The sequence below is a fragment of the Hippoglossus hippoglossus genome, chromosome 16, assembly GCF_009819705.1.
Source record: "Hippoglossus hippoglossus isolate fHipHip1 chromosome 16, fHipHip1.pri, whole genome shotgun sequence".
Lineage (NCBI taxonomy): Eukaryota > Metazoa > Chordata > Actinopteri > Pleuronectiformes > Pleuronectidae > Hippoglossus > Hippoglossus hippoglossus.
In genome coordinates this window covers 19,317,429-19,329,739 of record NC_047166.1, presented here as the reverse complement: position 1 = coordinate 19,329,739, position 12,311 = coordinate 19,317,429, and the positions used below count along the sequence as shown (strand labels likewise).

The 12,311-nt window shown below is 40.4% G+C and overlaps 1 protein-coding gene across 3 annotated transcripts in view; it reads left to right on the top strand.

Moving 5' to 3' along the window:
* The window catches only part of ano10a (anoctamin 10a), a 25,695-nt gene extending 13,384 nt beyond the window's left edge, over positions 1-12,311 (top strand). For 2 of the 3 annotated variants that reach the window (XM_034609929.1, XM_034609931.1), the window contains exons 13-15: positions 7,290-7,406; positions 8,716-8,732; positions 10,989-12,311. In XM_034609929.1, coding sequence (XP_034465820.1) covers positions 7,290-7,406; positions 8,716-8,732; positions 10,989-11,058 — 204 coding nt within the window. In that variant the 3' untranslated portion in view covers positions 11,059-12,311. The remainder of the gene's footprint in view (positions 1-7,289; positions 7,407-8,715; positions 8,733-10,988) is intronic. The other variant, XM_034609930.1, reaches the window with a different exon arrangement.

Below are 12,311 nucleotides of genomic sequence, written 5' to 3'. Positions count from 1 at the left end.
CGCTTCTAACACGCGACAGACGCACAACTCAAAAACAAAGACAAAGACAAATATCTCAGGATGAAAAAGGGAATCCAGAAAGTCTGGACCCACCTCTCTTAACATCCTCCAGAGGTCATGTCTGAAACAGCTGTAGACAAGAAATGCAATTTAGTGAATACAGAAGTGTAGATTTTTCTCAGGCAATTTCATCTCACCAAAAGATCTTTATCTTCTGTGTGACACCACTTTTTTATCCTTGGATATTTCTTTCCTTTCTTATTTTTCATTTTAGCATCTGTGGTGTGTTAACAGTGTCATCAACAGACCCACTTGCTCACAACTAATCCTGCGGAGGATCTCCTGCTGTGTGCAGACTTTGTGTGGAATTTTTACAGAGGGGGCTGGCCGGAGGGACTCCAGAGGCTCTCTCTTGGACATTTGCATTTTCACACAGCCCCTCCAGTGAATGTCCAGAGTTTCTCCGGAGTTCAGTGCATGTCTGAAAGCAGCTTAACTGAGACCTGGTGCAAGTATTCACTTTGGCAGTCTGATAATAGAGGAGGCATGTTTTTCCAACCATTTCTGTAACTTTTCTAAACGGACGATCCACAGTTCACAGCTACTTCACACCATCAATGTCCTGCTGTTCACATCTAAAAGAAGAGCCAATCCTAGCACTTCTCTCTTTAGCAGTTTTCTATTTCATTACAAAAACATTTGTGGCACTTTTGATGTGAACAGCTGAATGCCTTCTAGGGGAGACTGATTGAAAAAGTCGTTATCCCCATTTTTAAACGATATTATTGTCACTTTCTATCGCAGCTTATCTTTTCGCTCCTCCTTTGTGATGCTGCTATGAACAACTATAAACACATTTTTCACACAGTCTCTCTAGGGAGACATTCATAGTGTTGCACACAGTTATTCACATAAAAAGCTACACAAATAGCTGTGTAACAAACGATAGAGACAGCAAAAGAGGAAAGCTACTTTCTCAAGTCTGCACAGTGTAAACGGGTGTGAATGTTGGATTGTCCGTTTCAGGCAGTAAACAATAAACAACACAGATACCTTCTGTCCGACATCTGAAGAAGGGGAATGGGTCTAAACATCTGACATGTAGTTTTAAATCAAGCTTTACTCAGCTGATTTATATTCCAAATCCAGCAACTTACTTTTGTATCACTTTAATGATACTGTGACCTTTAGTGCCATCTTCAGAGCAAACTTAATATTTCAACCTGACTACCGAGTATGTTGAAAGAATTACAAAATCTTGAGTTTGTTGATTGCTCCATTTATTAGTTTTGTATTGTTTAGTCTGAGTTTGATGTCCGGACTCAAGGAGCTGCTAGCAGAGCTGCAGGCTTTTAATCCTGCTGATTACTCTACCAAGGAGATGGCAGGACAGGAAAGTCTCAAACTCTTGTGCTAACAGGGAGCGTGTCACTGCTCATCAATCCTGTTCCCTCCATACTCTCCTGGGCCGAATAGAAGTGAACTTGACTTTTTATAGCAGTAGACTGCATATTGGCCTTAGGGGTGATGTTCTCTATTTGACTTATGCTCTGCCCTCTCACCTGAATAAGTAGAGAAGGTGAGGTGCTGCTCTGGTGAACACAGAAAAAAAAGGAGGCCAGCACCCTGTGTTAGATTATTACTCTCTCCCTCACCATGTGGTAGTGTGTGTGTGTGTGTGTGTGTGTGTGTGTGTGTGTGTGTGTGTGTGTGTGTGTGTGTGTGTGTGTGTGTGTGTGTGTGTGTGTGTGTGTGTGTGTGTGTGTGTGTGTGTGTGTGTGTGTGTGTGTGTGTGTGTGTGTGTGTGTGTGTGTGTGAGTGAGTGAGTGAGCAATCCATCCCGTATGTGATAACACATCAGATCAGTTAGACCTGTCTGTGCGTACGTGTGCACTCTTTGCTTTAGAATGTACCACATGCCTGAGAGTGAAGGCTCAGATCGGTGTAGAGATAGAAGTGAAAAAGAGTGAGCAACTGAAAAGAAGATGCAAACATAGGAGAGAGCAGATGGAAAAACGGTCAGGAGGGAAAGTGTTGACCGAGAAGCAGAGAGGTTGGAGGAGAGCGAGCGATGATGAACCTGAGTCACCACATGATTGTACAATCCAAGCACGTTCCTTCCTGTTACCATTCAGCAAGCTGGCTGCTATATACACACCTCTGGGAAATGCTCTTGTTTCAGTAGCAGACAGTCAGAATGAGGTAGACAAGAGAATAAAAAGGCAATAGAATTAAAATTGAAATTAAATACATTTGCAGAATATGTACTTAATACACCCTTCACTAAGTTGTTGCTATTGTTTGTAGAGCAATGTACTTGAGTAAAGTGCAGTGGCACAGGATGATTGCACGTGGATGTTACTGTATTTCTGCATTAGTATAAGAACATATTAATATAAATAAATAATACATATATGCATATTAGACTGTTACTTAGGCAGTTACTTAAATAGATATAATATATATATATAGAATACTAAGAGGGGCGCATATGTTGCTATTAGCACAACATCATTATCATCATAAGCCCAGCACTCTAATTTTATTAGTGCTGAGCTTCAGTCACAAATGTGTTTTTCATCCAACAGTTTCCAACGTCATTATATTTACAATTGTTTTAATCTCCATTGTTTAAATAGAGAGAGAAGATTGAAGGAGCGGAAGTCACTCAGCCCCGGTTATCTTGGTTATGGGGTTGTGGTGGGGGCAGGTGGGACGGCAGCGTCTCCTCGCTTTCCAGCAGCAGTGCTATGATACCTGGGTAATTACTTTGTAGGGCTTACACACATCACTGAGCAGTAACCAGGCAACCGGTCAGCCTGCTTCAGAAACAGAGACGTTCTTACAGAGTCACAGGTCTGTCAGTTATAATCTACTCATTTCGTTGCAACCGAGCCAACAGAACTGAATAAATTGAGTCTGCTCACAAAGCTCCTCAACAGAGAGGAGGTGCGATCATGACCTAATGGCACAGTAGAGTGAAAGATTAACATTTGATATGTGATTGAAGTTGATGTGTATAACAAGCAAGCATTTTTTTACTTGACAGAAAGCTTTCGAAGAAATATTGCCTGTGTCCTGTATTTGCATGTTGCTGAGGACTTGTTGACAGGATTTAATGCCAAAAGACCTAATTATGACAACAGTGCTGGTTGTAATGCTGCATTTCCCATACATTTCTGTTTGTGTGGCCCAACCCAATAGTGAGTCAGGCTAACTCATTTTTTGCCACACACCTGAGTTGCAGGCACTGCTGTAACTGAGTGGGGACTAGATATGGGACACTTAAGGGTTCATAAAGGGGCTTGTTTGGGTGCCACCAGGAAGTTAATAAGTGCTGCCATGGGACATCTGCCGCCGCCAGGCTCTTATTAAATGTCAGCAGGTATCTGTTGAAATTATAGCTCCTCTCGCTCAATGGATCCTCAGGTAGTACACTTTGGTGTTCTATGCTTCTTCCATTTAAGCAGCTTGTCTATTACTGAGGGTAAACATCACATGTCATTATCACGTTTACACCACACAGTCAGGTGTCATTTCTTTGTTGCTATAGCCTGAATCAGAGATAATTAAAAAGGTTTTCCCACATATTTAAGTGATGAGGGGTCATTTCTGCTGTTTGCACCTGACCAGGTAGTGGGCAGTAGGTTTAACAGTGGGATGAATGGAGTTATTTTTTATATATGTATATAAGTAAAAGTTACCAAAATTTGAGTATTATGTTGTAATAAATCGGGTTTAATTTTTTTTTTTCATTGAATTCAGTGTGAAATATTAAATGATGGCTCTTTTAAATCTTAAATTGAATCTAGATAAATAAATAAAATAAAAATGTAATATCAGTAAAGACAAACTGCTTGTTGTTATCATGGCACTTCACAGTAACAAAGGTCCATATGTTCCACTTCTCATGTGTATATGTCAAATTGTCTGTATGTCCAAGGTTATTTTTAGCAGCCCACCACAGTAATTTCATTACAGACTTTGTTTTAGATAATCAGATTAGTTTTCACCCACTGACATTTGTGAAAGTATCAGACCTGGAATCACCTATGAACTAGTCTAGGGTCTTACTGTGAATGGGCTTAGGGAACTTAATCTTCCAACCTTACATTATATAACAGGACAGCCTCACTGTACAGGTTTGTTGGAAAACAATGCTTGTGTTTTTCCTTGTAGTAATGTTAGATTATTATGGGCTAATGTTTAGTAACACTGGGATGAACCTAGTGTTATCACTTATATAATTTATTTTTATGCATGGTGGCATTTTATTTGATTGTTTCCAAAATATTTGTGCATCTGAAGTTTTTGTTCTTCATGCTGTGAGAGTCAGTTAATTCACTTTAATGCAAAGTCCCAAGTCTCAGTTTTAATTTGAGTGTGTTTACATCATATATATACATCAATTCAATGAATGTGAGCACAGAATGCTTCTTTCCACCTCTAAACTCATCCAGTTGTTTCAGTCAGCATGGAAATCGTCAGTAAATGTCAGTATATTAGATTCACTGGAGCCATAAATGTCCAAGTCATAACAGAATCAGCACCATGTTTGACAGACGGGGTGGTGCCTTTGAGTCGCTCTTCTCTCCCCACTGTCCTTTTTCCATCAGTTTGATAAAGGATTCCCCATTCACCCCTTCACACACACATTCATAAATTGAATCTATGTGCATCACTTTCTCTATCATACATCACTCACACACTTCAGGCACAGCTGTCAGTTTGGGGTTCAGTATCTTGCACTTTGGCATACGGAACTGGCGAGACAGAGATCGAACCGCCGACCTTCTGGTTAGTGGACAACCAGTTCTATCTCCCGATCCACATCCGCCTCAACATATACAAAAAGCATATACGCAGCTTCTTTAAACTTTAAAACTTTAAATAGCCAAGTGTACTTACATTTAAGCTCTTACAGGACTGTTTTTGGACACGGTGTATTCAAATGACCTTATTTCATGCTCTCTATACTTTATTAAAGACTTGATAAGACACTTTAACGCTATATTTTATTTCAAATTGAACAACATATTATCAGTAAATGTAGCTCAGTGTATTTAATGCAGTCACTGTGAAATACACGGAGAACGATAATTTAACCTGTGAGTTAAAATTGCATATTCCGTTCCTGTCACACATGAAATGGCAGATTTTGTTGTTCTTCATCAGTTGGATTGATGGCGGATTGAAATGCTAATTTTCCAATTAACAGTGACGGGGTGCCATGGTAACAGTATTAAGTGCTGAATACTGAGTAGTGGAAATGTCTGCCAGTCTTGTCAGCAGTTTGTTGCCTGCGCCCATGTCTCAGTGTTATACTCCTCAGGTCAGGACGCTGGCTCGTCTGAGGATGACTATTATTCTCTTCACCAAAATGGACGGGGTAACATTTCAGGTTTAGGGAGTCACTTTTGCCTTAATTAGATACTTTGTCTTTTGTCTAGAGGACTCCTCAGTCATTGTGAAAGCACATGATGAATTATGTACATGAGAGAGATCAGCTAGGTCAAGTTCCTTTGAAAGCTTCACTGCACTCAGTGAAGCAATGACAAAGAAAATACCTCTCAAATTTAGCATCTGTAGTTTTATCACATGCATGATGTCGGACAAAACAGAATTTATTGTCAAACCTTGAGTCAAACGGCATTTCACATTCTCCTCCCAGTCTTCACTCAGCATCCTCTCGCTCTCTGCATAACCTTGTGCTGCTGAACGCTCCGAAATATAAATTAGCCTTGAATCGCATTAGCAATCAGCTAAGAGCTGGAGTGTTTATTGCGCACTTTCAATCAATATGACAAGTCACTAAGTTCAGGGATTTCTTGGCTTCTTCTGTTTTAATTAGCTACTGTGCTGACTGGAATGACAAAATGTCTTCGTCTGTGAAATGTTGCTCCTGAGAATAAACTGTGAAACGTCTTCTGCAGGGCTCAAAACTGTCATTACTTTTCTCAGTGGATGTTACGTGCACATAACTAATATGTAACCAGTATGGAACATCCATCATTGGACTGTTGGTGTAGGTCAGTTAAGTCAAATTAAAAGTTAAATAATGTCTGTCTTTGGAGATTGATTTCAAATTGTATGTGAGAATTTATCCAAACTAATCATATAACTAGAAGCCTAAAATCTTTCATCTTACTCAAATCCATTTGTTTGATCCGCCTGAAACAAATTGTCATCTGTTCTCAAACCTTTTGTTCCATGTACTGGACCAAACATGAGTCCATTACTGGGATAAGGAAAAGGTTCTGAATCACAGGAGCTGACGGCAGTTGGCTGTCCTCCAGTGAGTGTGTTCTTCATCTTTCTATTCAGGAGGAAACACACACCCTGCTGACTGAGTGGTGTGCAGGTCAGCTGTCAGTCTAAAAGATCTGAGAGGAACAAGTGTGCAGAGCAAATACATTTCCAAACACATAGCTGCATATGTAACAGCTCATACAACTTTTATTAGCAACACAACACACTACTGGCTAGTTCCTCCATTTGCTCCAGATTCAAGAGGATGTTGGAAACTTTCCTCTGAGATTCTGCTCCATGTGGACATGACTGCATCACATCATTTCAGGACAAACACCTGTGTTCTTTAGCTGAGTCAGTTTGCATTTGCAGGGTAAAAACTCAAAACCTGCAGAATGTTTGTATTTGCTTTTAATTATGTAAACTGAATGAATTCATCTTATAATGGCTGCAATGAATGTTTCTATAGAACAGAGATGAGTTGTACCTTCCCCTGGATTTAAAGTTGAAAAGTCTCCACACGTCATTGTGATAAAATCAAATCTTCATTGATTCAACTGGAAGACGTTGCCACTGAAATCTGACTGAATTTCCCCTTTCAAGCTTTTACATCTAAAACCAAACCAAGCAACAAGTGAAGCTGGTTCTAGTTTAGATTCAGAGAATCATCTAACCCAAACCCAGAACATGTCATCAGACATTCTCTGACCTCATGGTCATAGTTTCTTTTCAGAACAATGACTGTTCTATTTGACCAAACTGCCAAAATGCTTTATTTCTTGTCCTCGTTTAACCTCAAGGACATTTGTTGTGAGACTTGTCTGTCTCGTCCTGACGTCCCACTCACTCACTGCCCTTGTCTTCTGTTCTCTGTCATTTCTCATCATGCTGTCCCAAGAACTACACCGTTCCTTTTCTTCCTACATTTTCGCACTAAAAGCTGAATATAAAATGACACAATAGTTTTATTTAATATATGACACTATAGTTTTAGTAAATTATATCTAATCTATGCAATGTGTCTGGTTGTGTGATTTCAGCACGGACTGCTGGCCTTCAAGTTCCTCCTGACCTTCCTCATCCCAGATGTTCCCAAACACATCCAGATCAAACTGGCACGTCTGGAGTTTGAATCACTGGAGGCCTTCAAGAAAAAGGTAGAGTGATGTGCTAAAAGCATTGCCTAATAATTATACCAATATAATAGATAGATATATGTGTATATTTTGTATACATGATTTTGTATATAAATAAGGAAAAAGATCAGTATGGTGGTATTACTGCCACATGCAACAGTGTTACAAAATATAAGAGAATAGAAAATTCAGGCAATCTTATTGCACTGTAACAATTCCATTTCATGATGACATAGACCATATGATGACAAATGATTGGTTAATCTAAGTAACTGCAAAAGTTAATACATTACTATACTATATGATGTCATCTTCTGACTTCATAGTGATGTCATAAGGACATTATTCCTACCATACGATTTATATTTTTTGATGTGTATAAACTTTAGGTCGGGTCTATAGTCCTATTGGCTGGAGAGATACATGGAAAATTCTTTTTTGAATTATGCATGAGGCCATTTTCAAAAAGATTACTTAACTTTCCTTAATACAAAAGACGATTTCCAACAAGTATTTACAGATTTACATTTTTGAACTTCACGATCTGTGTGTCAGGTTTTGGACATTATAAAATGAGATATATATAAATTCCGTGCACAGGAGTTCACACATAGTATCAGAGTTAACTAAGATTTGAGAGTTGCCTTAAGAGAGATGATACCATTTAATCAGGTATTTATTAGAAAGTGATTTACTCAAACATGCAACCACACACACACACACACACACACACACACACTCCTTGTGGAGACTCTCGTGAGTCCGTACACACACACTGGAGACAGTGAGGAGATCTAATGCATGGGTCCATTACATCATGCTGGTCCACTGCTTCACATTGAGCATTAAGAATGAGCTCTTGATGCCTGTCCCAGACCACTTTGCTGAAGACAAATGGCGTGCCCTATGTTAATAGCATTGATGTGGCTCCACTGTAAAGCATTAGCTCGCTGGGCCCCGCAGACATTTGTTTGATGTGGCCCGACGGGGCTGAGTGCTTCTGTGATGAGCTCCGTGTTCACCATTCCTCTCACGTGGTTTCTGTCAGTGCTCCGTGTGTCGCCATTTCACAGGTTCAACCCTTCACTGAGATCTTTCACTGTGTTTGTCCACAGGAATGTTTCCTGTTTCCTTAAGGCAGCTGTACCATTAAATCACATTCATCAATAAACTCAGTCACTGAAGGTCACAGTATTTTGTAGATGGTTGGTCTATCCGACTAGTGCAGCTGCAGTCATGGACTGATGTGCTGTATCTCACCTGCCTCTTGTCACTGTACATGTGTCAGTGAAGTTTGGTTTGATCAGTGCTGTTGTTGTGGTCTCTGCAGAGGCAGCTCCATGGAGGGTGAGTAGCTCAGTCTGTGTGTAAGTTTGGTTGACGCCGGGGTGATATCATGAAGTTATATTAATAATATTAATAATTATAATCTGGATTTCTTATCTAATCTAACTCCGATGTGTTTGTTTTGAATCTGAGATCTAACACGCTGGGTTGTGGTTGCGAGTTTGATATAATATTAATATCATCTGAATTAATTGTTAGAAAAATAATATAATGAAATGCAGTGGAGTTTGTTTGTCCTCAGCCTTTAAAACCAGGCAGACAGAAAAGCATTGAGAGGGAGTCAGAGCTACATGAAGGTTCATGATTAGACTCTTGTTGTTGGCAGAACTTTGGACTGTTTTGATTGTGTCATTAACGTCTGCTGTGTTTGTGGTGCACACAATGCTGGACAAATATATGCAAGTGGAATATTAGGGATTTAAACCATCAGAACAGTGCAAGTAGAGAAACTGCTCCTTTACCTTCATCAACACAAAATGTGTTCTGGTGATTAATTCTCTAAATGGAAACCATGAGAATCCTTTAAATGCTTTAGGTGAAGCAAATTTTAGATTTTGGTCTTTTTAGTTGGATCAGTTGCGAATGAGGAGGCGGCACTGATCAGGAGCCGTCCGACTCTTCATGGATAAAGTCTAAAGAGCAGTTTAACCACGAGGAGGGTTTCAGGCTTTAATGGTGCTGTGAGTCATGATTATCTCGTAATTACATTCTAAAATAAGACAGGGGCATTTTAATTTGTTTAAGAACGATAATCTGCCCTTTCACCCAGGTTGTTCCATACGTAGATAAGATACAGATGTGGGCCACTTCAGGCAATCATGAGTCACTTCTCACCTTCTTGTGGCCCGATCAAAATGGATGTGAGCCTAAAGTGGACACTTAGTAAAATGTAGCCAAAATATCCCAAAACAAATGTGGGATTTTTTTGGGTCAAACATGCAGTTCTCTAAACAAGGTCTAATCTGAATTGAACCTTAAGTGGCCCATGTGGTAAATGGTGAATATGGCCCAAAGAGCACTAAACACATTTGGGCCACCACCTTTAGTTGACAAGTCGTATTGCTATGGTTAATTGTGACCACCCAAGTGCCATCATTCCACGCCGATGCATAAATATATATATTTATGAATCGATAGAGTTATTGCTGTGATAATCCAGGTTGTAGGCTCCCTTCTCAATGGACACTGAAATCCATTCATTTTTCCCTCGGTGGAAGTTTCCAGTCTTCTGCTTGTTTACTGCAGCTTTATGTTCCTGATGAAGTCATTAGTGATGAAGCCCTGAGGACGGCTGCCTCAGGGCCAACCCCCCCCCCCCCCCACCCGCACTGTGGACTCGGCTGTGGGACAGATTCTTTAATAACATCCAGCTCTCCTGAACCTTAGTTGTCACTCGCCTGCTTTGCATCCTGCTCGAGGCCCAGAGGAATTAATTGATTTAAAAAATAGCTCTGCCAAGATCAGCATCAAGGGAAAAGGACTCTCTTCAACAATGTGGACTGTAATTTATCAAAGAGCAACCAGGAGCTGTTAGAGAAGCTTCGAGGTCAGCTGGAACCAAACACTGTCTTTACACACACCTGCTCTGCACTCGCCTGTCCAACCTAGACAGACTTCTGGTGTTTGGACAGATCTTTGCACCAGGATCAGGATGTTTATTAACAGTCTAATTCCAGTCATAAATGTGCTGTCAGCAGAGTGATTCAAACAATAGATTCCTGCTAGAAAGCTCAGTGTCCCTGTGGTGAGACTCAACAGACCATGGACCACATCCTCCGCGGGCGCCCACTAAGTCTCATTTGCTTCCACACTGACCTGAAGGAGACAGACAACACTGACCTGAGTGGATACGGCACTGACGCGATAAGTCTGGTTGTATTTGTAGAGTTCAGTGCTAAGGGTGGTCTGTAAACTGGGTTGTTGTCATGTTCAGTGACACAGAAACGATCGTCTGCTCCTGGTTTCGTTGTGTTGGACTCTTTTTAGTGACGTCGCCCTGTTCCCAGATCTCAGTTTTTATTCAGGATACAAATGATTGACCAGAAAGTAGAAAATGCAGACTGTGATAAATAATAAGAATAATCTGGTTAAGTGAGCAGACAGTAAATAAAACAAGGACATGATCACTGCCAACTCCTCTCACATCCCTTTAAAGTGCACCCACACTCTAACACACACACACACACACACTGTCCCTTTGTGTAGTGAAGCAAATGACTAACACAAACATGTTTCGGTTTGTTGTGTGCGTTTCAGAAAATGCTCGAGGCCTCGGAGCTCCGGAAGGTGGAGCAGTGAGGAGGAGAGGAGAGCGTTCAGATACTGACGGACCTCCGGCGGCCGCACCCCCCCCCCCCCACAGCTTTAACACAGCATACTGTTGTTTACACTGATGTGCTGCTCACACACGTTCATGGTTCTTTATTATAGCAAAACAAAAGCTTTATTATGTTGGATTTTCTGCACAGGTGAGCTGTTTATCTGCAGGAGCAGAACAGCATCACTGTGGTTAATGGTGAGAATGGGGCAAACGGTGGTTTAGTATTTAAAAGAGCAGACGACACAGCTGTTGCACTACACGTGTTACGTTGCTATCAAAATGAAATGTACTGTAATGAGGTGCCGTGTTAACATGGGACGAATGGAGAAGGGTTGGGTGAAGCCAGGTGTTCAAATCACAGAGGGATGCTGTTCTATGACAAAATCTACTGTAGCAAATATAGAGTTTATATCAAGACCTGAATGACGAGTTGTGTGTTATGTGTGTTTCCTTCCTTCAGTCCATCTACACTAATGGTTACTAATGACTGTGTGCACCCAGTAAACAGAGTCAATAACCTGCTGCTCACACTTCACTATAATAAGTGATGCTGATGTCGCTCAGTAGCACATTCGCTGCTTCCACTCAAGTATGGAAGCCGAGAATGTTCATAAAGATTTGAATGTTCTAAGCAACCCGATGCATATTATAGTATTTCACCATATGCAGTCGCTCCTGTCTGCTTTGATATCCTCTGCTATTTTCATGCTTCACATATTCAGGCAGAAATTTAAACCATTGCACCTGAATGGATCAGAGCTTTGTCTTGAAGTGGTTCTGTTCTCTCCATCATGTGATCAAAGAGAAACCTGCACATTAAACTTTCTCCCTGAATTTCTAAACCTGAAAAAAAAAAAAAAAAATGTAACAGAGCAGACGAATTCAAGCTTTGACACATACAAAGTATTTGAAGTAAAAATGATAATTGCTATGAATGAAGTGGTATTTAGTCAACTGTTCAGTAGCGATTAATACTGTCTGTTACTTGTAAAATGCAAATAATCCTTGCGTCTGTGTTGGAGAAATCATGGGAACAAACCGTCGACTTGATGTGTCTTATCTCAGCATGTGATGTGAACAGGGTCTTCTCTTCTAGTCAGTGTCGGTTTGTTCCTTCCAGTCACATTCATGTAACGCCCCTGGTGCCTTGAAATGCAATGCCTATCTGAATATTAGGTTTTATATGCACTGGACACAGTCCTCTGGTATTTACATCAACATGTGAAAATGTAGAGAATAAAAAGTAGATTGAAAGCTGA